Source organism: Neovison vison, chromosome 1, assembly GCF_020171115.1.
Source record: "Neovison vison isolate M4711 chromosome 1, ASM_NN_V1, whole genome shotgun sequence".
Taxonomy (NCBI): Eukaryota; Metazoa; Chordata; class Mammalia; order Carnivora; family Mustelidae; genus Neogale; species Neogale vison.
The window spans coordinates 266,666,991-266,688,448 of NC_058091.1; the positions used below are offsets into that span (position 1 = coordinate 266,666,991).

A 21,458-nucleotide genomic window follows, 5' to 3' on the forward strand; every position below is an offset into this window, starting at 1 on the left:
ATATATATATTTATATATATATAAATATATATAAAAATATATATAGTGCATTTTTTCTGGCAGAAGAATGTAAAGCTTTCATCAGTCTCAAAGGGATCTCTGACACATAACATCTAGCTTCTCAGGACTTTTTACTTCTTTTTTTTTTTTTATATTTTGTCAGAACTGGTGGGAGATATTTCTCCTTTTGGGGGAGTTTCAAGTTGTAAGAATGGTGTGAAAAAGTTATCTGCAAAAAGGAAATGAGGAAAGATAAGCAGAGCTAAGATGAAAGCTAAATGAAAGAGTCAGAACCTTCTGAGCAAGCTGACAATCTTGTTTAAGCTCCTGGATGCAGCCATACCTGATACCCCTACACTTTTCACTGCTCCTTTTCACTAAGCATTTTCTATTCAGTCACCTATAGAATAAATGTCTGATGCACTAAAAAGTCTCCTACCATTTGAGAAAGTATGAAGCTCAGCAAAAAAAAAAAAAAAAAAAAAAAAAAAAAAAAGCAAAGTGGGAGGAGAAAGGGATTGAGGTGGGTATGTTCCTGTCATGCTTTTTTTGAATTTCCAGGAAGAAAAATGCTCTGTTTTGTTCCCTAGCTTATATATTTATATTTATTATTACTACTGTTATTGTTATTATTGTTATTATTATTCTTTTAGTTATTATTATTATTATTATTATTATTCTGGAGGCTTTCAGAGGCAGAGAAGACCCTGGAATCAATTCCATCATTACACAGATGGGAAACCAAGATGCAGAAAGGGAACGGGACTTTCTCTAGGTAAAGCAGTATATCAGCAGAAGACCCGAGGCTAGAATGGAGGTTACTTTCTCCCAGGTGTGCTCCACCTCTCTGTGTGACTTTCGTCAGTGCTTCTTCCCCAGTCTTCCCAGTTAGCAGAGCTTATGAGGGTTCTTGTGCTCATATATGTTGCTTGGTCACAGGGATCCATATCTTATCCAGAAAATTCTTCAGTCTGCATTTCTTTATCGGGCTCCCTAAACACGGGTGAACAATGGAGTGTTTGGCCTAGGGATGCAGGGAGGAGGTGAAAGGAACCAAGCCAGCTCTCTGCCTGAGTCTCATCCCCTCTCAAGTGCCAGGCCCACCTTACCCTCCCGGCTACAGAGCTCCAGCTAGGATTGGGGTCCCTAGGACCAAGCCAGGCATTGCCCACAGTGTTGCCCACAGCAGGAGGATTAGATACCAGTGAGGGTCCAAAGCAGGCAAGGAGGATTTATGGGACAAATCCACCCGCTGACGTCCAGCCACAGGGTCAGATCTGTTTAGCCCTGGAGGGCCGTAATGGCAAGGGTAGAAGTGGGGCCAACGGGCCCCAGCACAACTATCGCCCATAGGTTCAGTGGGACCGACGCAGACAAACCTGAAGGGGAAGGAAGAGGAGACTCCAGATCCTACCCACCGCCCTGTTCACAAACCGCTCAAAGGCGCACAGGAGAAATGACCTTTAATGTCCGATGTGTTTCCAACCCCGCCCAAGTGCCATCATTCAGTAAAGTACAAGGAGGGGCTTGAGAGGTACTAAGTCACGAGACAAACACCGCCCCCGCTGCCTCCCGGGCGCACACTCACTCTGCCCCCGCGCGGGCGCCCACACACGCACACATGCAGACCACACGGACACCGCACAGACACACGCACGTGTACCCACGATTAAATACGTGTACAGAGGGACTCGTTTGGATATGTACAGAGAGAGAGAGACGGAAATCCCGGCCGGCGTCGGGTCCTCCAGGCTCTCAGCATGCTCGGCCCAGCTCTCCACGCTGTACCTGGCACCCATGCCCCTGCCAGAAAAGCAGCTGCCCCTCTCCCCGCCCCCCTCCCCCCGTTTCCCCCCCGAGCCCGCGTCTCCGGGCGCCGACGCCCCCTCCCCCCCTCCGCCCGCCCTCCCCCCACGATGTTTCCTCCCCCGGGGCCCTAAAACTGCCCGGGCGCCAGGGGCATGTTGGTTTTGAAGCCCGGCTGCCCGTTGGCCACGTCGGTCGCGGCCTCGCAGCCACCGTTGCTGGCGCCGCCGTCGTCCCCGGGGCTCTCGGGTTCGGACAGGAGCTTGAAGGTGAAGAGGGGGCCAGAGTCGTGGCGGCCGCGGCGGCCGGGGGGCTCGGGCGCGGGCAGGCTCAGGAGCGCGCCGGGCGCCTTCCACTCCGGGAAGGCGCACAGCTCGACGGACGGCGGCGCGCCGCGGCCCAGGTAGCCCGGACTCGGCGAGGCCGAGGGCAGGGTCCGCTGGCTGCCGCTCAAGCAGCTGCCGCTGTCGTCCAGCGAGTCCTTGCGCGACTGCGAGCGTTCCAGCGAGCCGCCGCGCGTCCACGGCCGGTAGGTGTAGGCGCAGCCGCCCAGGCGACGGCGACGGCGGCGGCGGCGGCGACCGCGGCACTGGCACCCGAGGATGCGCACGAAGGCGCGCTTGAACTCCTTGCTGGAGCACGGGTAGATGATGGGGTTGAGGCAGCTGTTGAAGTAGCCCAGCCAGAACACCACTTTGAACACGGCGTCGGGGGGCTTCAGGGTGGAGAACAGGGAGCCTGCAGCGGGGAGGGGTGGGGTGGGCACAGGGGCAGAAAGACAGACAGCAGTTCGTGAGTAGTCAGGCCCTCCTCTCCCGGCGCTCCGCCTGAACGCCGCGAACGCGCGGCAATCCCGCCGCCTCGCCTCGCCTTTGCCAGGCCACCTTCTCTGCCCCGCGCGTTCGCCTTTCCATCTCTAAGGGAGCGAATGCGACATTCCTTTTTAGGGCCAATCTCCATAACTTTAGCTTCGCCTCTAAAACCTTTCCTGGGCTAGCTAACCAGCCCCTAGGTTTCCATTTCTCTCGACTTGCCAGGACAGCGTTTACCACTTTCTACGCCAGCGATCATCATCATCACCGGCTTTGGCTTAGTTCTTAGGTGGGAAGCATTGTGCTAGGCGCTTAGCTATATTATTTTATTCTACAAAAAGGCCTGGAGGCAGATGCCGATTTATTTCCATAGTAGATATGAGAGGTATTAAAGACCTAAATGTGAAAGGTAAAACTTTAAAGGCAGAAGAAGACAACGTTCTTCTCTGATCTAGGGACGATCTTTTTGATCTAGCAGTGAAAGAAAAATGACTCAACACCGCAAAAAGATATACTACAAGCAAGGACGGGAGAGGATATTTCCAATTTTTAAGACAGTCAGGGGATCAATATTTAGAATATAAAAGATACTCCTGCAAATCAACAAGAAAAAGAGCATTCCCAGTAGAAATGTGGGCAAAGAAAATGAACAGGAAATTTACAAAACAGGAAACCTCAGGGCTAATAAACATAGGTCAAGATGCTCAAAATATTAGGGGTTCAAATAAATTAAAATGAAAACCACAAAGAGATACAACATATCTGTTCAGCCGGCAAAATCAGGAAGCTGGAGAGTGCTAAGTGTAGGCAGGGTTGTGGGGACAGGGGGAGCCTTCTGCATGGCTAGTGCGGGCATAGACTATGAGGCCCTACTCAATAATCTGGCCCTACTTGATGTCCTTAATTATATATACAGACTTCTTCTTCTTCTTCTTCTTCTTCTTCTTCTTCTTCTTCTACTACTACTACGACTACTACTACTACAACTTCTTCTTTTTTTTTTTTTAAGTTTTTATCCATTTATTTGACAGAGAGAGATCACAAGTAGGCAGAGAGGCAGGCAGAGAGAGGGGGAAGCAGGTTCCCTGCTGAGCAGAGAGCCCAATGTGGGGCTCCATCCCAGGACCCTGAGATCATGACCTGAGCCACCCAGGCGCCCCTATATGCAGACTTCTTGACCCAGCAGTTCTGCTCCAGGGCATAGATCTCAAAGAACTTTCACACAGGTCCCTAAGGTGATATTCACAAGTATACTCAGAGCACTGTTGCCTATGGTGACAGAGAGTTGGACAGAACCTAGGTGTCCCTCATTGGGAATTATGGAAAAGTAGAGTAGTATAGATGCCTAGTACAGTGACTGTGTCCCACTTAGAGCCCTGGACAGCATGTCCATATAGCACTAGGGAAAGAGCTTAAAAAATATCATTCTTTATGAACAAATAGGAAACAGAATGAAGATTTACAGCATAATACTATTTAAGTAACACACCAAACAACCACACACATTTTACAAAAACACTTCAAATAATGTCAAACACAAAATAGTTGCCTAAGGGTGAAGGCAGAGGGAAATGGAAATAAAAGGAAATAAATCAATAAAATAAGAGAGAGGGCTTATAATGAGGTGCTATGATGGAGAAACATGATTAACTCACCCTTCGAATTTCAGAGCCAAAAATATTTTATGGCAATATTTAATTAAAAGCAATTTCCATTTTAAATGCAAGGCAACTAGGATTGGAAAGGGTAGATGACTTGCCCCAGGATACTCAGTATGTTTGTAGTATAGCTGGGATTTAAACTAAATTCTGTTTGAATACAAAATATGTTTTTAAAATGCTATTTACAATACCCTTTGTGGAAAAATGAGAAAAATATAAAAAAAGAAAAAAGAAAAAACACATAACCCTGCAATGCAAAGAAATCAAATTTGGTGCCTATACCTTCAGATCTTTTTTTCTGTTCTATACCTATCTTTAAATGTTTTCATAAATGCAATTATACTTTACAGGACTTTCCTTCTTCCTCCCTCCTCTCCCTCCCTCCCTCCTTCCCCTTCCCTCCTTCCTTCCTTCCTTTTTTTGTAATTTCAAACCATGTTCCTGGGCTCCTGGTGCAGGGCTAAGCCAGGCAAGGGTTCAAACTTAGAACGAGGGCTATCCAGGGTTGTCTGGGTGGCTCAGTGGGTTAAGCGTCTGACTGTTGATTTCAGCTCAGGTTGGGATCTCAGGATCCTGAGATCAAGCCCCATGTTGGGCCCCAGGCTCAGCACAGAGTCCGCTTGAGAGTCCCCTCTCCTCCCTCTACCCTGCCTGCTCTAAATAAACTCTGAAAAAAAAGCAAGCAAGCAAACAAGCAAGCAAGCGGGCTATCCATACCTGGCTGTACTGATTTTTTTTTTTTAAGTTTATTTAAGTAATCTCTACACCCAATGTGGGGCTCAAACTCACAACCCCAAGAAGCATGTGCAGTACAGACTGAGCCTGCCACACAACCTGTTATGCTGATTCTTTTCCCAACTCAGGGGGAAATGTGGGAGTGAGCTAGATTCTTGGTTTGGTTTAAAGGAGGCAGATGAGGGCGACACTTCATGGTCTGATTTGTGACAAGGCCGGCACCATCAGGTTTTCGTCCCACCATCCCAGATACTCCGTTGGATTAAGATGCTATATGGAAGGCATCGGCTGAAATGCACATTTGGCATGTGAACACCTAGTCCCCATGACCGGATGGGTTGTCTCTGTCCGTGGGGATGTTCTTGTTTCTGTTACTGAGTCTGAAGGGCTTAGGTATTGGCCTTGACAAATGCAAACCTGGAGAATACATTTTGGGACAAGTGGAGAGAAGGCGGAAGAGCTAGGAAACCGTGTGCGTTACCTTGGAGGGTAAATGCTGATGAGTGTGTATACAGGCGGGCACATCACCCTAATGAGGACACTTAGGGTCCAGGACTGGGGATGCACAGACAGTCATGCAAAAGTGAGGAGACCAAGAGTAGGAGAACTTCCTGAAAACAAACTCATAGCTCTGCTTGCCAACCCCATTGAAGATGATTGTAGAATCGAAGTGCTTAATGGGGACGCTCCTTAGGGACTGGCTCTTTTAAAGGATACATCAACAACGATAATACTAGCAGCTAATATTCTTCAGAACCACTGTTTATATTGTAGGTGTGCTCTGTACAAGTCTTGTGCTAAACCCTTTATACCATCAGCCCATTTAATTATCACAATAATCGTTTGATGAAAGTACTATCATCAGTCCCATTTTATGGATTGGGACACCAACATACAAGAGTAGTAGCTATTTACATTTTTATACACTCATTCTTTTGCTCATTCATTGATTCCACAAATACTGAGTTCCTGTCAAGTGCCAGGGATGAGGCCAAGCTATGGGGATACAGAGATGACTTGGGATGTGGCCTCTGTCCCAGGGCAGCCCACTGACAAGTGGGGAGGCAGGTGTGTTAAAAGGTCATTGCAACGGAACGTACATGGCATCACGATAGCAGCATAAATGATACTCTGTCCCCCTAGACCCATGTGGAATTTCTTTCTGGTTCTTCTTCATCACTACCATATTCGAAGCCCCTTATCAAGGACAAAGATGGCTGGATCTTTGCCTTTATTTTCCTACAAAGTATTCTTCAAGTACTGTAGCTCTGAGAAATATTCAGCCAAAAGTAAAGGGAGGCTGCTGACTTTTTTCATAGCACTTATTTATAGCCATATTGTGATTTGGGCTCCCCGAGCTACTTGTTCCTCTGAGAAGAAGGTCATTCTCTGCCTTCCATTCTTTGCCTGCCTTTATCACTCTTCTGCCAATGCAGGCAATGCGATCCTATGGCTTGAAGACAGGATATGGGATCACTCAAACCTAGTTTTGAATTCCTTTTTTTGTGTGTGTGTACTGGCTGTTTGATTTTAGAAAAGTTAATTGGCCCTCTCAGACTCCATTTTTGCATCCATAAATTGGGGATAGTATCTGTTCCATAGGGTTATTTTGAACACATAAAAATACCCATGTAAAGTACTTGACGCAGGGATAATAAATCATAAATAGTGGCCATTTTCCAAAAATACTTTATATCCTGGCCCAGTCAGGAGCCTTCTCCAGGAACTCTGCTCTGATGAACCCCTCCCAGCTCATATTGACTTCTATCTTTTGTATTCCTCAGAAGGTATACAATCACATCTTATTCTGTTATTTTACTGTTTGCCTGTTCAAGTTGTAAAGCCATCCCAGGGCTGGCTGAGTCCCCGCTCACCACTCAGACTTGAAATTCCTTCTTGGCAAGAACTACCTCTTCATTTCTTTTCTTTCCCTCTCCAGATTTGTATATTCTTATTACAAAAATAACAGATGGAGGGTTGAGTAGAGGGAGCGCAGAGGATTTTTAGGGCAGTGAAACTACTCTGCATGATGTTATGATGGTGGATACATTTGTCCAAGTCCACAGCACGCAGAACACCGAGAGTGAGCCCTAATCTAAGCTACGGACTTTGGGCGACAATGAGGGGTCAGCAGAGTTCATCCACTGTAACAAATGTACCACACTGGGATGGGCTGGTGATGATGGCAGAGGCTGTGCGTGTGGGGGGGCACTGGGCATATGGGAAATCTCAGTACCTTCCTGTCAATTTGGGTGTGACTCTAAAACTGCTTTAAAAAATAGTCTATTAAAAAAAAAACAACAACTCACTTGGAACCCCTGGCCGACTCAGTGGGTAGAGCATTGTGATTGTTGATCTCAGAGTTGTAAGTTTGAGCCCCACCTTGGGTGTAGAGATTACTTAAAATAAAATCTGAAAAAAAATACAGCAACCACCTCACTCACTTAAAATAGTGGTATGTACTGATTTTAAACAATTACATTACAAAAAAATTCTATATAATATAAATTGAAAATTCTTCTCCATTCAGATAGAGGACCAGAATTCACAGTTTTATTTTTATCCTTTTAGATTTTTTTTTTAATGTGGTGATACATGTATTGCATGCCCACCCTGAGCAAAACCTTGGTGACTTCTGATAGGTAGTCTCTTTCCTTACTAGAATTGGACTCGTTAGGATAGAATCCAAGCTCTCTCACCAGCAGCCAAGTGACCTTGGGCAGGTTTCACAGTGTCCCTAAGCCTTAGTTTTCTCAGCAGTAAAATGGGGCTAATAATGATGGTACCATGCCTCTGGGTTACTTTGAGAATTAAGAAGATAAAACATATAAGGTGCTTATTAGCACTCAGGGTACCAGGAGCCTGCTATCCAATCAACTTTGGATTAAGGCTAATTAACAAGATAATTCTTTTTTTTAAAAGATTGATTTATTTATTTTAGAGAGAGAGAGAGAAAGAGAGCATAAGCAGGAGGGGCAGAGAGAGAGGGAGAGAGAATCTGGTGGAGTCTTAGAGCAAACCTGGACTTCGGGCTCAATCTCATGACCCTGAGATCACGACCTGAGCCGAAACCAAGAGTCAGATGCTTAACTGACTGCTCCACCCAAGCACCCCTACCAAATAATTCTTATTCTTGTCAATCACTGATTGGGCTGGAAGTCTAATTACAGGAAATCTCCAGGTGGGTCCTATGTTTGGTAACTTGATGTATCATTCTGAGTAAGTTCTTACCCTTTCTGGGCCCCACTTTCCCTCCTTCAGTTGACAGATTTGATCCGGGTTCTCCCCAGCTTTAAACTTCAGTTTCCAGGAAGCTGGAGATAGAAGCCCTCCCATCCTGGCTGGGATGCACCCTCTTCTCTAGACCCACCACAGAGGGGCAGTGTGTGTCAAGGCCTGGACCAGCGGCCTCTCGGATTCCAGGCATGTTTCTGCCCCTTCTCTCCATCCCTCCCCACAGCTGCACAGAAGCTTCTGGGCTGAGGGGTCTTGTTTGCTACAGTGGCTGGTCCAGATGTGGCCAAGAAGCCGTAGTTAATTAGGGAAGGTGCTGAGCCTTTTTGGTGTGAAAGAGGATCAGTGACAGGGATCTTTTCTCCTGGGCACCCAAACAGACATCTGGGGGGCCCAAAAGCCAAGAGGAGAGGGAAGCAAATATCAACAGGAAATGCGGGTTCCTGGAAGCCTGCTCTCTCCACTTTAGGTCAGGGCTGCATCAGCCTTTTTGACATGGCCACCAGCTCATGGTGCTCGTCCTTGAGGCTGGCTCCACTTCTCTTGCTCATGAAATGCTGTGAGGCTCCTTGCCCTGTATCTTAGAATCCTGGCTTGACAGGGCTGGGACACCTTCCTTAACTGAAGCTCAGTGAGGTAAGGGTCTTGGAGGTCCCTTAGCTGGTGACTAGCAGAATGACTGCCAGAACATGTTCAAGCATCATTTGATTCCACAAACATGGATTGAGGCAGTGTAGATCAGTGGTTAAGGACCTGTTCAGCTGTCATAGGTAGGAAGATCTGGGTTCAAGTGCAAATGCTGGCTTCCCAGCTGTGTGACCTTGGAGAAGCTACTTGTGTTCAGTGAGGCTCAGTTTCCTGAAGAATGGATATCGTGACAGTTCTTTTCCATGGGGAGGAGATGAAGTTAGGCTTGCTAAGTGCAGACATGTCAAAAGCACCCAATAAGCACAGCTATTCTGACGGCTTCAAATGCAGCCACTGCTGCTGTTAAGGCAGCATTACTGCTGCGAAGATGAGGGATGTGGCAACGAGCACAGGATCTGCTGTGCAGAGCGGGTGTGGGGACTCCTACCCTACTGCTCTGGCCCACACAGGCCCAAGGAGGGGCACCGCGTCGTTCTCAAACATGCTGAAATTGTTCACTTGTTTTACTGGGGGAAGACCCTGTCTCAAGTCTGGGGCTCCTTCAGCACACTTCATGCTTTTCATTAGATCAGCTCACTTTTGGTGTCTAAACTAAAAATATTTTAGGAAGCTTTCTGGCACTATTTTTAAATCAGCACCACTTGTTATAAATAGAATGTCATCGTAGAGAAAAATAAGATGAAAAAAATATGATATTAGTATCTCTGGATTGTTCAGACAGTGGTGGGCCCGAGGCCCTCTTTTTTTTTTCCAAAAGGAAGATTAGCTGGGATTGCGGAGTATTAACTACTTGCTAAACGAAGACAAATTCCACTTTGAGGAGCTCAAGGGACTGAAGGAAAAGTGAATAGGGAAAATTTTTCTCACGGGAGAACCCAGCCTGGGGCACGTGGTAGCTGCTGAGTAAATATTTGCTCAATGATGGACTGATGGACTGAGTGTGTGATTCAGTTTCTTGTGCCATCTCTGTTATTTCGAGCTATGTGAGCACACCGGCTCACATCCAGAGTGAATTTGAGTAGCAGTTTAGAAGCAGCCCCGGGAAACGCTGTGGCTCTACCGGATGCCTCCTGGGGGCCTCCTACTGAGGCCTTTTAAGCAGATCCAGTGGGACAACTAGTCGTTGGAACACTTCTAGTGGGTGGGAAGTGTAGGGGCACCTGGAGGTGGGTGGGGGTATGGAGAGCGCAGCAGAAGGTGCCCTGAGCCCGCCCTCCCACGCCACTTGGGTTTTGCCTGCCTGAGGGCAAGGGCGATTTAGAGGGCTTGGGAAACGTAAGGCTCAAAAGCCAAGGCTGAGCAGGATCAGCTCAGGGAGAAGTATTTTTTGGCTGGATGTGGTCCCAGTGGGTCAACCCTTAAAATGCCACTCAGCCAATCAGAGCAGTGAACACAAGGTCTCAACCCTCTGTGAGCCTCCAGTCTTCAAAAGCACGGGTTGTGTTTGTGGAATAGTAGCTACCATTTGACAAGCTCTTACTCTGTGCCAGTCACTGGGTAAATGCTTAACCTTTGTTTGCTTTCTTTCAACCTCCAGGGTTCCCTGCCAGCCCAGCCTGGCTGTGCTGGGAGCAGCACTAGGGGGGCCATTCCACTCGGTAGTCTACAGCACTTTTAGGTGACTTTGGCCAACCTGCATGTGCCCCCGGGAGGCCATGACCATTGCACTCAGGGGAACAGAAGGTAAGTCCCTGCATGTCACAGAGCCATTGGGTGATGGAGTTAGAATTTGAACGCAGGCCACCTTCAGTCACCACCAATATAGTACACGGGGAGACAAAATGTGCATGTGGATGTGGAGATGTCAACAGTGTTTATCCTTGGGTGGTAGACTCATGGGTGAATTTTCCCTCTGTGTGCTTTTCAATGTTTTCCAAAATTTTCTCCACAAACATGAATTACTTTTGTAATTGGGAAAAAATCCAATAAATATTACTCAAAAAATAAGTAAGCCAAAAGATACTGTGTTTATTGGGTCCTTGTTATATGTCAGCCAACTTTCCTAGACTCTATTTCATTTAATTCTCACAACAACCTATGAGCAAAGTGGGATTATTCCTACATTACAGAAAAGAACTGGAGGTATAAGCAGAGGTGGTACTTGCCCAAGGTCTCCCACAGGTAACAGGAAGAAAGAGGTGTGAAATGAGATCTTTTGTTGTTAAGCCCAGGAACCTCCTCTGTTAGTTCCTGGGGTGGCTGTGGGCACCCTGTCCTTATCCCCTTCCTGCAGGGTAGAAAAGGGGAGCCTTTTTTATTCTTATGTATTCCTACATCTATAGGCCTTCATTAAACTTCGGCTGGAGGAATGACCAACAGGTGGCCTTGGAGATGCCCCAACGCATTGGGACCTAATGCAGCATGTACTGGTCCCCCAGGGGCTGGGTGGCTTGTAACATCCCCCCAGGCACTGACATTCTGAGAGTCTAGGATTATAGATTTGACTTATTTGCCAGCATCTGACAAACTGATGACCTTAGGGGAGCCAGTGGGTGATAAAACCATTCTGATCAGCTTGTAAATTGAGTGGAACTCCTTTTCAACATGGCTCTCCTTAGGAGAATTTATCTACATCTACAGCCAAGCCAAGTCTCCCCAGCTGAAACAGTTTGGCGCAATAAAAACTCACAAATTTGAAATAGTTGCTGATTCTTTCAGCACCAGTTTTATAAAGGAGGTTTCCTTGGATTTGAAAATTCCCTTTGAGGTTTTCCATTTTCATTTGCCACTTAACTCTGGAATGAGGTCATAAAGTTGTCCAACAAATACAATATCTTTGGGGCCAACAGACCCACGCTAAGTTTTCAAGCAAACGAGGTGAACAGGAATAGTCACCCAAGCCACTATTTACAATGACCTAGGAACCAGTTATTAGATACCATGTTTACACACATGTGCTCATGCAATCCTTCCCCAGCCTTGCTGTTACTGTATCTCATTTTACAGATGAAGCAACTGAGGTTTAAGAGATGAATAAAGTCACATGTCTAGTAAGGATTAAAATCCAACTCCGAAGTCAGGGTTCTCACTCATTATTTAAGAATGAGAAAAAGAAGCTTCTATTCATTTCCTTAAGCACCAGACAATTCCTTCCTCAACTGGGAACAATCTCTCTCTTAGCCGAATTGTCAAGGCACTTTATCTGAACCCAGAAATGTGGCATTTATCACTTTCTACTTTGAATTACAGCTGCTGAGGGCTATGCCTCATCTCTTCTGATTAGACTGTGAGCTTCTAGAAAAGAGAGTTCGTGTCTGATTTTTTCTTTCCCTAGGGCCTAGCACAATGCCGGACACGTGATAGGCACTCGGCCAACATGTGTTACAGGAATGATATTAGTAGTATGAATAATGCAGTGGAAATATGTTAGCCCCTGGCTACTCAAAGTGAGGTTCATGGATAAATAGCCCCCATGTCATCTAGGTGCATGTTAGAAATGCAGAACCTCAGTGATCCAGTGAATCAGGATCGTTTTTTTTTTTTTAACCAAGTCTTGAAGTGAAAAGCACTGCTTTAGCTCATGTTACAATTTTATTTTTAAAACTGTTTTCCTGGGTATCTTGGGATTTATGCATGAGCAGCGGCTGGGCTGACAGCCACTTCACCATGAGGTTGACACTCTTGCCCCAAACCCTCCAGCGGCTCCTATAGTTTATAGGATAAAGTTCAAACTGCTGAGACTGGAATTAAGGACCTTCTCAACTTGGCTGCAGTGTACTGAATCTTCACAACACAAGTTGACTTTTCTGGCTCCTTTGCTTTTATTCATGCTGTCCACTGGTCTGAGATGCCTTTCGCTCTCCCCTCCCGCTCTCCATCCTTTTCACACCTGGCTCAGATTCCTTCTACACATGACCACAGCCCACAGTGCATGGCTTCCTCAGACATGCAGAAGCAAGAGGAGGGAATAAGCCATCCATGAAGTCCTGCTAAGATCCCGGTGACCCACGTATCTCACCTAATTTCACCTTCACAACAGGCAGGAGGAGAGGGGGTTCTCTAATTCTCCATTCAGATGTGGAAATTGAATCTCCAAGGGAACGGAACTCACTCCAAGGTCACACAGCCATTAAATAGCAAGGCTGGGATTCTGACCCAAATCTGTCTGGTCCAAAGCTGGGCATTGCCTCTGAACTCTTAGAACACCTCTGGGATGGGGGAAGTCTAGAACTGTTTGCTTGTTATTTGTCATGGTGACTTTAAATCTATTGTATCTGGCCAGTAAGATGGCCAGGATCTAGGAACCAAGAGTTTTATGTCACTCTACTCCAGTGGTTCTTAACCTGCTAATGCTGGTTATGCAGATAACTTAGCACGATCTAATTTGAGGGGCTCACAGGACCCACTGAGTCCCATCCCTGGGGACCCACTGTGCCATCACCAGATTAACAGTTTTTGCTATTCACTGCAGATTCCTATCATAACAATTGCTGGACTTTAGCTGAGAGTCTCTTTCCCTTATTTACAAGATCCTCAAGGCCAGGGTCTGTCTTACTTGTCTTGGTTCCTCTGGCACCTAACACTGTACTTGCCTTATAGTGAATGTGTAAAAACATTTGTTGAGCCGATAACCTTCTCTTCCTGTGCCTAGGACAGCTGTAGATTTGAAGGATGTGCTGAGTAAATGATTGTTGAGTGATTCCTTTGCTTATACCATCCTTCCTTTCTTTTCTTTCTTTCTTTAAGTGATAACCACATGCCAACACCCAGTTCAGTTCCCACCTCCTTCCCGGAAACTTACCCAACTGCTGCAGGCCTCCTCTTTATTTCCTGCCAGAACAGAGTCTGCAGCACATAGATTAATATGGGATGCCAATCTTAAAGGATGAGCCCCTTGTCTCCTTAGGCAGCATCAAAGCTTTTTGAAGAGGGGTCTTTGTCCTACACTTTTAGCACAGCACTGGGTATGCAGTCAGTGCCATCAACCACCCACTGATTAACGGGTTGGCACATTTCATCTCCCAGGAAGGAAGCTACTTCCCGGTGTAGGCCCAGAGTGGAGAGCAGAGGGGACGGACTGGTTTCCACAGCACTGAAAGACCCATCTCTGATACCATCATGAACACTGAACGTGTTCCACGCTTCCATGACCTCACTGGAAATAGCAGTTTCCCTGAAGAACACTTTTAGAAACTGCATATCAGTGGGACCTGTGTGAAAGAAGCTGTAAAACTTTATAAAAGGGCATAAAAGGAGACATGTATAAATGGAGAGCCATAGCTTGCTTTAGTACAGGAAGTCTCTATTCAAGAGAACTTTAGTTCTCTCTAAGTTAATCTGTAAATTCTAGACAATCTCATTGAAATGCCAAGATGAGGGGCACCTGGGAGGCTCAGTTGTTAAGCATCTGCCTTCAGCTCAGGTCATGATCCTAGGGTCCCGAGATTGGGCCCTGCATCGGGGGTTCCTGCCCTGTCGGAAGCCTGCTTCTCCCTCTCCCACTCACCCTGCTTGTGCTCCCTCTCTTGCTGTGTCTGTCTCTGTCAAATAAATAAAAACAACAAAACAAAACAAAAGAAAAACACCAAGAGGTGGGTTTTTTTTTTATTTTTGTTTTTGTTTTTTTGAGGGGGAGAGAGTACTAAATGATCCAGATATAGAAGAATATGGAATGTGGAAGAATAACCACATAGCCAGGTCAGTTGAAATAAATAAAGAATGGTGGTATGGGAAGATGGGGAAACCTACTCCCACAGATATTAAAACGTATCATAAAATCACAGGAAGTAAAAAAGTACCAGAGGTGCCTGTGTGGCTCAGTCAGTTCAGTGTCTGGCTTTGGCTGAGGTCATGATCCCAGGGTCCTGGGATCGAGTCCGAATCCATCCAGCTGTCTGCTCAGCGGGGCGTCAGCTTCTAGCTTTCCCTCTGCCCCTCCCTCTGCTCATGCTCTCTCTCTCTCTCAAATAAAATCTTTAAAAAAAATTACCAGAGCAGGAAGTGAAAGAAAAGGCAGATAAATCAATGAAATTATATAGTTTAGAAAGAGAGCCAAATATCTATGAGAATTTTATATGCCATTTCAGTGTTTATGGGAAAGAAGGGATGATTCCCTATGCAGTTTAGGGACACCAGGCTGGCTAGTTAGAAACAATTAAAACTGGATCCCGAATTTATTTATTTATTTATTTATTTTTAAAAAGATTTTATTTATTTATTTGACAGAGAGAGAGAGAGAGCGCACAAGTAGGCAGAGAGACAGGCAGAGAGAGAGGGGGAAGCAGGCTCCCTGCCGAGCAGAGAGCCTGACTGTGGGGCTCAATCCCAGGACCCCGAGATCATGACCTGAGCTGAAGGCAGAGGCTAAACCCCCTGAGCCACCCAGGTGCTTCCCGACTTTATTTCTTAATTAAAATAAACCCAGAAGCATCAAGATTTTAAGTGTAAGAATTATTAAAATATTAGAAGGTATAAGTGAATATTTTTATAATTTTGAAATAGGAAAGAACTTTTTAAGCACGACAAAAGTTGTAAAGAACTTTACATGACAAAAGCATGTAAAGAAGAACATTGATGAGTTTACTTAGACATTTCAATAAGGTTACAAACTTTGAGGGCGCCTGGATGGCTCAGTGGGTTAAGCCGCTGCCTTCGGCTCAGGTCATGATCTCAGGGTCCTGGGATCGAGTCCTGCATCGGGCTCTCTGCTCAGCAGGGAGCCTGCTTCCTCCTCTCTCTCTCTGCCTGCCTCTCTGCCTACTTGTGATCTCTCTCTGTCAAATAAATAAATAAAATCTTTAAAAAAAAAAGGTTACAAACTTTGAAAACAAAGTTAAAGGAAGAATTGAGAGAAATATTTGTAATTGAAGCAGTAGTTAAAGGAGTAATATTTCCAAGACACAAAGCTCTCTTTCAAATTAATCTCAGAAAAAATAACTCCATAGAAAACAAAGCAAATCACTATGGGTATGCAAATAACAAAAATTAGTACAACAGACAGCAAGTAAATTTGTGAAAACAGTAAAATTCCTTTACAAAATAAATAATGTAAATTAAACAGAAGCAAAATATTTCAAGTCTATTAGTTTAGGATATATTAAAATATTGCTTATGGTCAATTTGGCAAAGGTGTGGGAAAACAGACATTTTTGTATATTCTGGGTGGGAGTGTAGATTTTGGGTGGAAAATTGGCATTATCTAAAAAAACTAAAATGAGCATAGCTTTTGATCTAAGTACTCCATGTCCAGAAATTTAGCTTCGAGAAGAACTCTTAAAAGAGAGGAGAGATAAAAGTACAAGGAACTGCTGTAATGGTCCCTCCAAATAGGAAATTACCTAAATTTCTAACAATAGGGGGTTGTGAAATGAGCCGTGTATCATCCCACGATGAAAAATCGCAGATTATTAAAATGGTGAGCCAAGTCTCCAAGGAGTGCTATCCATGACAGAATTAGCCAGAAAGAAGCAAATTTCAGGAAACAATGCCTTCCATGATCTGATTTTTACAAAGAAACTCTGTGTGAATGTGTGTGAGTGTGTGTGTGTGTGTGTGTGTGTGAGGACTGTGCATTAGCACGTCCACAGAAAAGGCAATCTGGGTGAATATACACCAAATTGTTCTCAGTGGTTATTTCTGAAGGATGGGTTTATGGGAAGACTTTCACTTTATATTTAGAATTATTTGTGCAATGAACCAACATTGCTTTTTGTCATGAAAGAGAGACAGCAAGAGAGAAGTGGAAAGGGAAGGGAGGCAGAGAGGGAGGGGAAGGGAGAGAAATTTTGAGCACAGAGAGGAAGAAAAGGGCCAAAGTACACGGGGAGTAGCTGGCAGATCATTTCCTTTCCGGACTCCCATTTCTTCACATCATGCAACCACGGGGCTCCCAGGCCCCCTCCTTCTCAGATTCTAAGCTTTGTATTCACTTGGTTTCAGAGGTGGAATGAAAATGAGGGGAAAATGTACAGACATGCACCTGCAGCTAGAGCGTCTCTGAGCCCAGAACAAACAGGCCGCACACACTTGCTCCTTCCTTCTAAGGCACACGTGAGCCGGCCGCGTGGCGGAGAGGATCGGTGTGTTTGGATGAAAGGCTCCGTGAGAGAACAGGGACAATGACTAGCCTTGGGGAATCAGATGGTGAAATGGCAAGATTGGGCCACTTAGGCCATTAGACTCCGTTCGAGGCCTTTCATCCCTTCCCTCAGCAGCTGTCTGCCGACTTCCCTGCCTTCCTCTGACTCATCCTTCCGTTCTGTCCTTTGGCTGGTGGTAATCAAAACCGTTCCTTATTTCCAAACTGGTCTACAGGCTCAGGTTGGGCCTGGGACCCACGGACAGCCCCGTGTCTCTTTTCCACTTGCATGGTCTTGTCTGGGACCCACTCTTCCCCGCTCCTCAACCACAAAGAGCATGACTGTGCTTCTCCGCTGTCTCTAGGTGATCCTGTCTTTTTGCCAGAGCCCTCTCCTGCCTTGGTGCATCTCGAGAGCTAGGCACATTGCTGGCCCCACGAATTATACTGTATAATAACACGATTAGCCTTTGTTGCTGAATGCATTCACTCTCCGGATTTTTGCAAAAGGGGACTTTATCTTGCTTCTCAATCTTGGTTCAGAGGCACGCCACAGAATGACCCTGAAATTTCAGCCCCTTTTCAGAACTCGAAGGCTCCTTGCTGCTAGGAAACTTTCCAGGTAGAAGTGCCTGAAGGACAGAGAGCTGACTGGGTTTGCTGAGGCCACGTGGGAATGTTTTCTGGGAATTTCCATGAAGACGGGACCAATGGGTTCAATATTTACGGCTTGGGCTGTTTATATATGTGTAGCCTAGATGTCACCTGGGAGCATTCCTGCCCCTTGAAAGTGCGTTGGGATTATTGTGAGTGTCCCTTTTCCTTAACCTTGTCAAGTCCTCAGAATCATCCCTCAAAGTCTCGGGGGGGCTAACTTCATTCCTGTCTCTCCTGCTTCTTGGGCTCCATTTCTCTTGACAGTGTGTTCTGCTAATTTCCCCTCAAAACATGATCCCACCAGAGGAAAATCACCTGGGCCAAGCATCTGAACCACCCTTTAAAGCCGGGCTCCCTGCTCCTGTCCCTGCCTCTCCTGTCTCAGCTCTTCTCCTCCCAGATTGCTCCAAGAGTTCCAGAATCTTTGCTTTTTCTTTTCTTTCCTTTCGTTCTTAAGGTGAACATTTCTCTTCTCTCTTCTAGTTCTTTTGACATTGGCTTTGTGGAGGGCAGTGGGGGAGGGGACAGTTGGGGATGGTGATTGAGGGAGATGGGTTTAATTTTCCACGCTTAGCACCAATTAAGATATTTCCCAAAGACAGTTCTTTTCTTCAGAGAAAATCTAGATTTTTCAGAAAATACAGTTTTCTCCATCTCTTCCCATGTAAATAAATGCTCCGTTCCGTTCGATGTAAATTTGCAGATCGTTGCCCCTGCTTTTCTCCACTTCATAGCAAGTCTTTCCTGAGCACTTCCTCGGTGCCTGGAAGTGGCTGAGAATTTAATCCAGGAGATTAACATTGACTGGGGAAGCAGGGAGTTTTCAATGATGATTTTATTCAGTCCCCCTAAGCCACGAGGTGCCCATTTTAGGAATGAAAAACTATGGCTTTGAGTGATTTAGGAAATTGCTCAAGATTACAGAGTGATGGAGACAGGATTCAGTTCCAGGCCTGACCCCAGAGCAACTGATCTCTCTGCTACCTCGAGGCCGATTCCCACAGACCAGAGACGTTATTTCCCTGGAACGTTTGGTGTGAGGGCGCCTGGAAGGAAACCAGGAGGTGCTGGTTATGTGTAGGCATGGAGAGAGAGAGGTGTGTGGGCGATGGTTCGGGAAGGAGGTGTTATTTGACTTTGCTACTTTCAGAGAGCTTTTCTGCAAAGAACAATTCTCTCCTCACACGTTTTGAGGAGCCAGAAACTGTAAGGGCAAGGAGTTGCATCCCCTTTGTGAGAGGGGTGCACTGAGGTTGCAAAGGCAATAAAGTAAGTGTGTTTTAGAGAGCCTGTAGCGTAAAGGGTGTTTTTGGTCCTTGAGAGGAGGCGCGGCTTCCTGCACAGCGTCCTGATCACAAGGAAGGTGCAGAAGGCATGCTGACGCTCACAAGAGAAACGGACTCCATCTTTATGATAGTTCCAAAGAGAAGAAAGAAGAGGGTGCTGATCCGAATTTAACCACAACAGTGACAACAGCAGTTTCCACCTGGTGAGAACTTAGAGGTTGCAAGCTCCTTATCTAATCCCTGATGTGCATTATTTCATTCAGGATCTGAACAGTTCAAGGGAGCAGGTACAGCTGCTGTCCCCATTTGACAGGTGTTGAAATTGAGGGTTGGAAGAGAAGTCATTTGCTCCCAGTCCCAGAGCTCTGAGATAGTAGAGTTTTTTTTTTTTCAACCCAGGAGTGTTTGTTCTTCTCTCATCTGCTGTTTTGACTTTGTGAGGCAGGCCACCAAGGAGCCGAAGACTAAAAGAACATTTTAAAAAGTGGAGCAGATTCTGTAGGGGAGTGGGGCGTGCAGGGGGAGACAGAAGAGCCATGTTTGGGTGTGAATAGACTAGTTTTCAGATGACTCATCTTCCCTGCCAAATCCAGGAGGAACTGTAATTATTTAGAATTGAAAAGTCATCCTTCAGCCATCTCCTGGCTTCTTAAAAAGTAAGTCAGCCCCAGGGGCCCACAAAGGTAGGGGGAGAAGGGATATTTAAACCACAGATTCTTCCATCCTCTGCAGAGGGGCAATGCCAAGAGCAAAAGCAAGAGACTAGGGCAACGTTTTCATAGGTTTGAGGAAAGATAAGTAGAGCTCAAAAGATGGAATGAAGCTGTAAAACGCAGAACAGCCCCTCTGTTCTCTGCCATCTTTCTGATAAAGGTGTGGCAGTCTTGTGCAAAGTGAGACCCCAAAGCTGGCCGTGGCTGGGCGGCAAAGCCAGGGCAGTTCAGGTTCTAGGTTGAGAGGCTGCCTGCATTCTCTGTGTGCATTTCACCATGGTTTGGCACCCAACCTGTCCATCCAGATGGAGCTAAATCTTCCATGGGGTCACCCAAAAGGGCAATTCACTTAAGGGTGCTAATTCCGTACACCTCCTTCCCTCCAGGCTGTGACAGGATGTTCCCTCCCAATTCTGAAGATGTCACTGAACCTCAATGGATCATTATAAAAAAGGGTCCATTGCTTCCAGAAGCAGGTGTTCTGACCAAGGAACGCTCCCAGAAAAGCCGGCCTGGCAAAGCGGCATTTCCAGCAGATGGACAGGCGAGGCCCTGGCCTTCATGTCCCCTCCCCTCTTGTCCTCATCCACTGCTTGTGACGGGAGCTAGTGGGTAGGGTTGGTGGAGGTTTGACTGATCTGGGACGAGGCTCTCCAAACCATAAAGGAGCAGATGTGGGGGGAGATCATGACAAACAGCAGCCTGTGAAGAAGAAGCCCATTTGGCAGCCGGTCCCTCGCTTGTTCTTTGGAGGCCACCAAAGTGCCTGGTGGAGGCCAGCCGGGCCTGGCCCGCCCTTCTGCTCAGAGCTCTTGCTGCTTCGCTAGAGGACAGCACGACCTCAGGAGGGAGTCGACCTAGGGATCTAGTATCAGTCCACTAGTCCACTAGTAAGCACAGCGGTTCATAAAGGTGTCTGTGACTCCCTGTCAAATCAGTGGTTATTTGGTGGGCATGTGGGCGTTTTCTGTGTAACTGCTTCTAAATTCTGTCCGATTCTCAAAGGGTTCCATGAACCAAAAAAAAAAGGGGGGGGATAAGAACCCTTGATTTAAAGAAAATCGATGTCTCTGTCAGGAACTGGGTTGCACGCATGCTCTGAAGAGTGCAGATCAGCTACAGGGAGTCTGGGCTGCATGTCTCTAATGAACAGTGGAAGTTAATATTGCCCTGTGTTGGTGACAAGGGGAGTGGATAGGTGTTTCAATTCTGACGGTGGGAGTATTAACTGGGATGTGCCTGCTGGAGGGCAGTTGGGGAGTATGATGCCGAGACTTTACAATTTTATGTATTTAATTACCCTCAAATTATAATTCTAGAAATTGATCTTAATGATTAAGGGCTCAGCCTCTGGAGTCATTGTCTATGTCACTGTGGGCAAGTTCCTTAAGCTCTCTGGACCTCAGTTTCCTCATCTGTAAAACGGAGGCAATGTTATTTATCCGTCTAGATAGATATACACACAAAACACTTAGTACAATGCCTGAGACACAATAAATATCAGTGATTATTATTTAGATATAAGGATTTTATTGTCACATTATTTATCGTAACTGAAAATTAGAAATAACCCCAAATAGCCAACATAAGTGACTCATTTCATGAACTATACAACTCAATCAGTAAAGATTAAATTAGTGAGTATCACTGAAAAAATGTTCATAGTATATCGGAAGACAAAGCAGCTTACAAAACAGTATGTATTATGCCCACAGAAAAGTGGCTGAAAAATATGCATTAAATATTTCAATGATTATGTTGGAAGAGTGGCTTTTTATTGTCTTCTTTTTGGTTTTTTATGTCTTTTAAATTTTCTACAGTGAACATTATAACTTTTTGCAATAAGGACAAAACTAACCTCAATAAAAAGAACTTTTTAAAAAAAAAAG

The 21,458-nt window shown here is 45.7% G+C and overlaps 1 protein-coding gene across 1 annotated transcript in view; it reads right to left on the minus strand.

Moving 5' to 3' along the window:
- Positions 1 to 1,918: 1,918 nt before the first annotated feature.
- ADRA1B (adrenoceptor alpha 1B) overlaps positions 1,919 to 21,458 on the minus strand; it is a 48,598-nt gene continuing 29,058 nt past the window's right edge. The window contains exon 2 of the mRNA XM_044230386.1: positions 1,919 to 2,544. Coding sequence (XP_044086321.1) covers positions 1,937 to 2,544 — 608 coding nt within the window. The 3' untranslated portion in view covers positions 1,919 to 1,936. The remainder of the gene's footprint in view (positions 2,545 to 21,458) is intronic.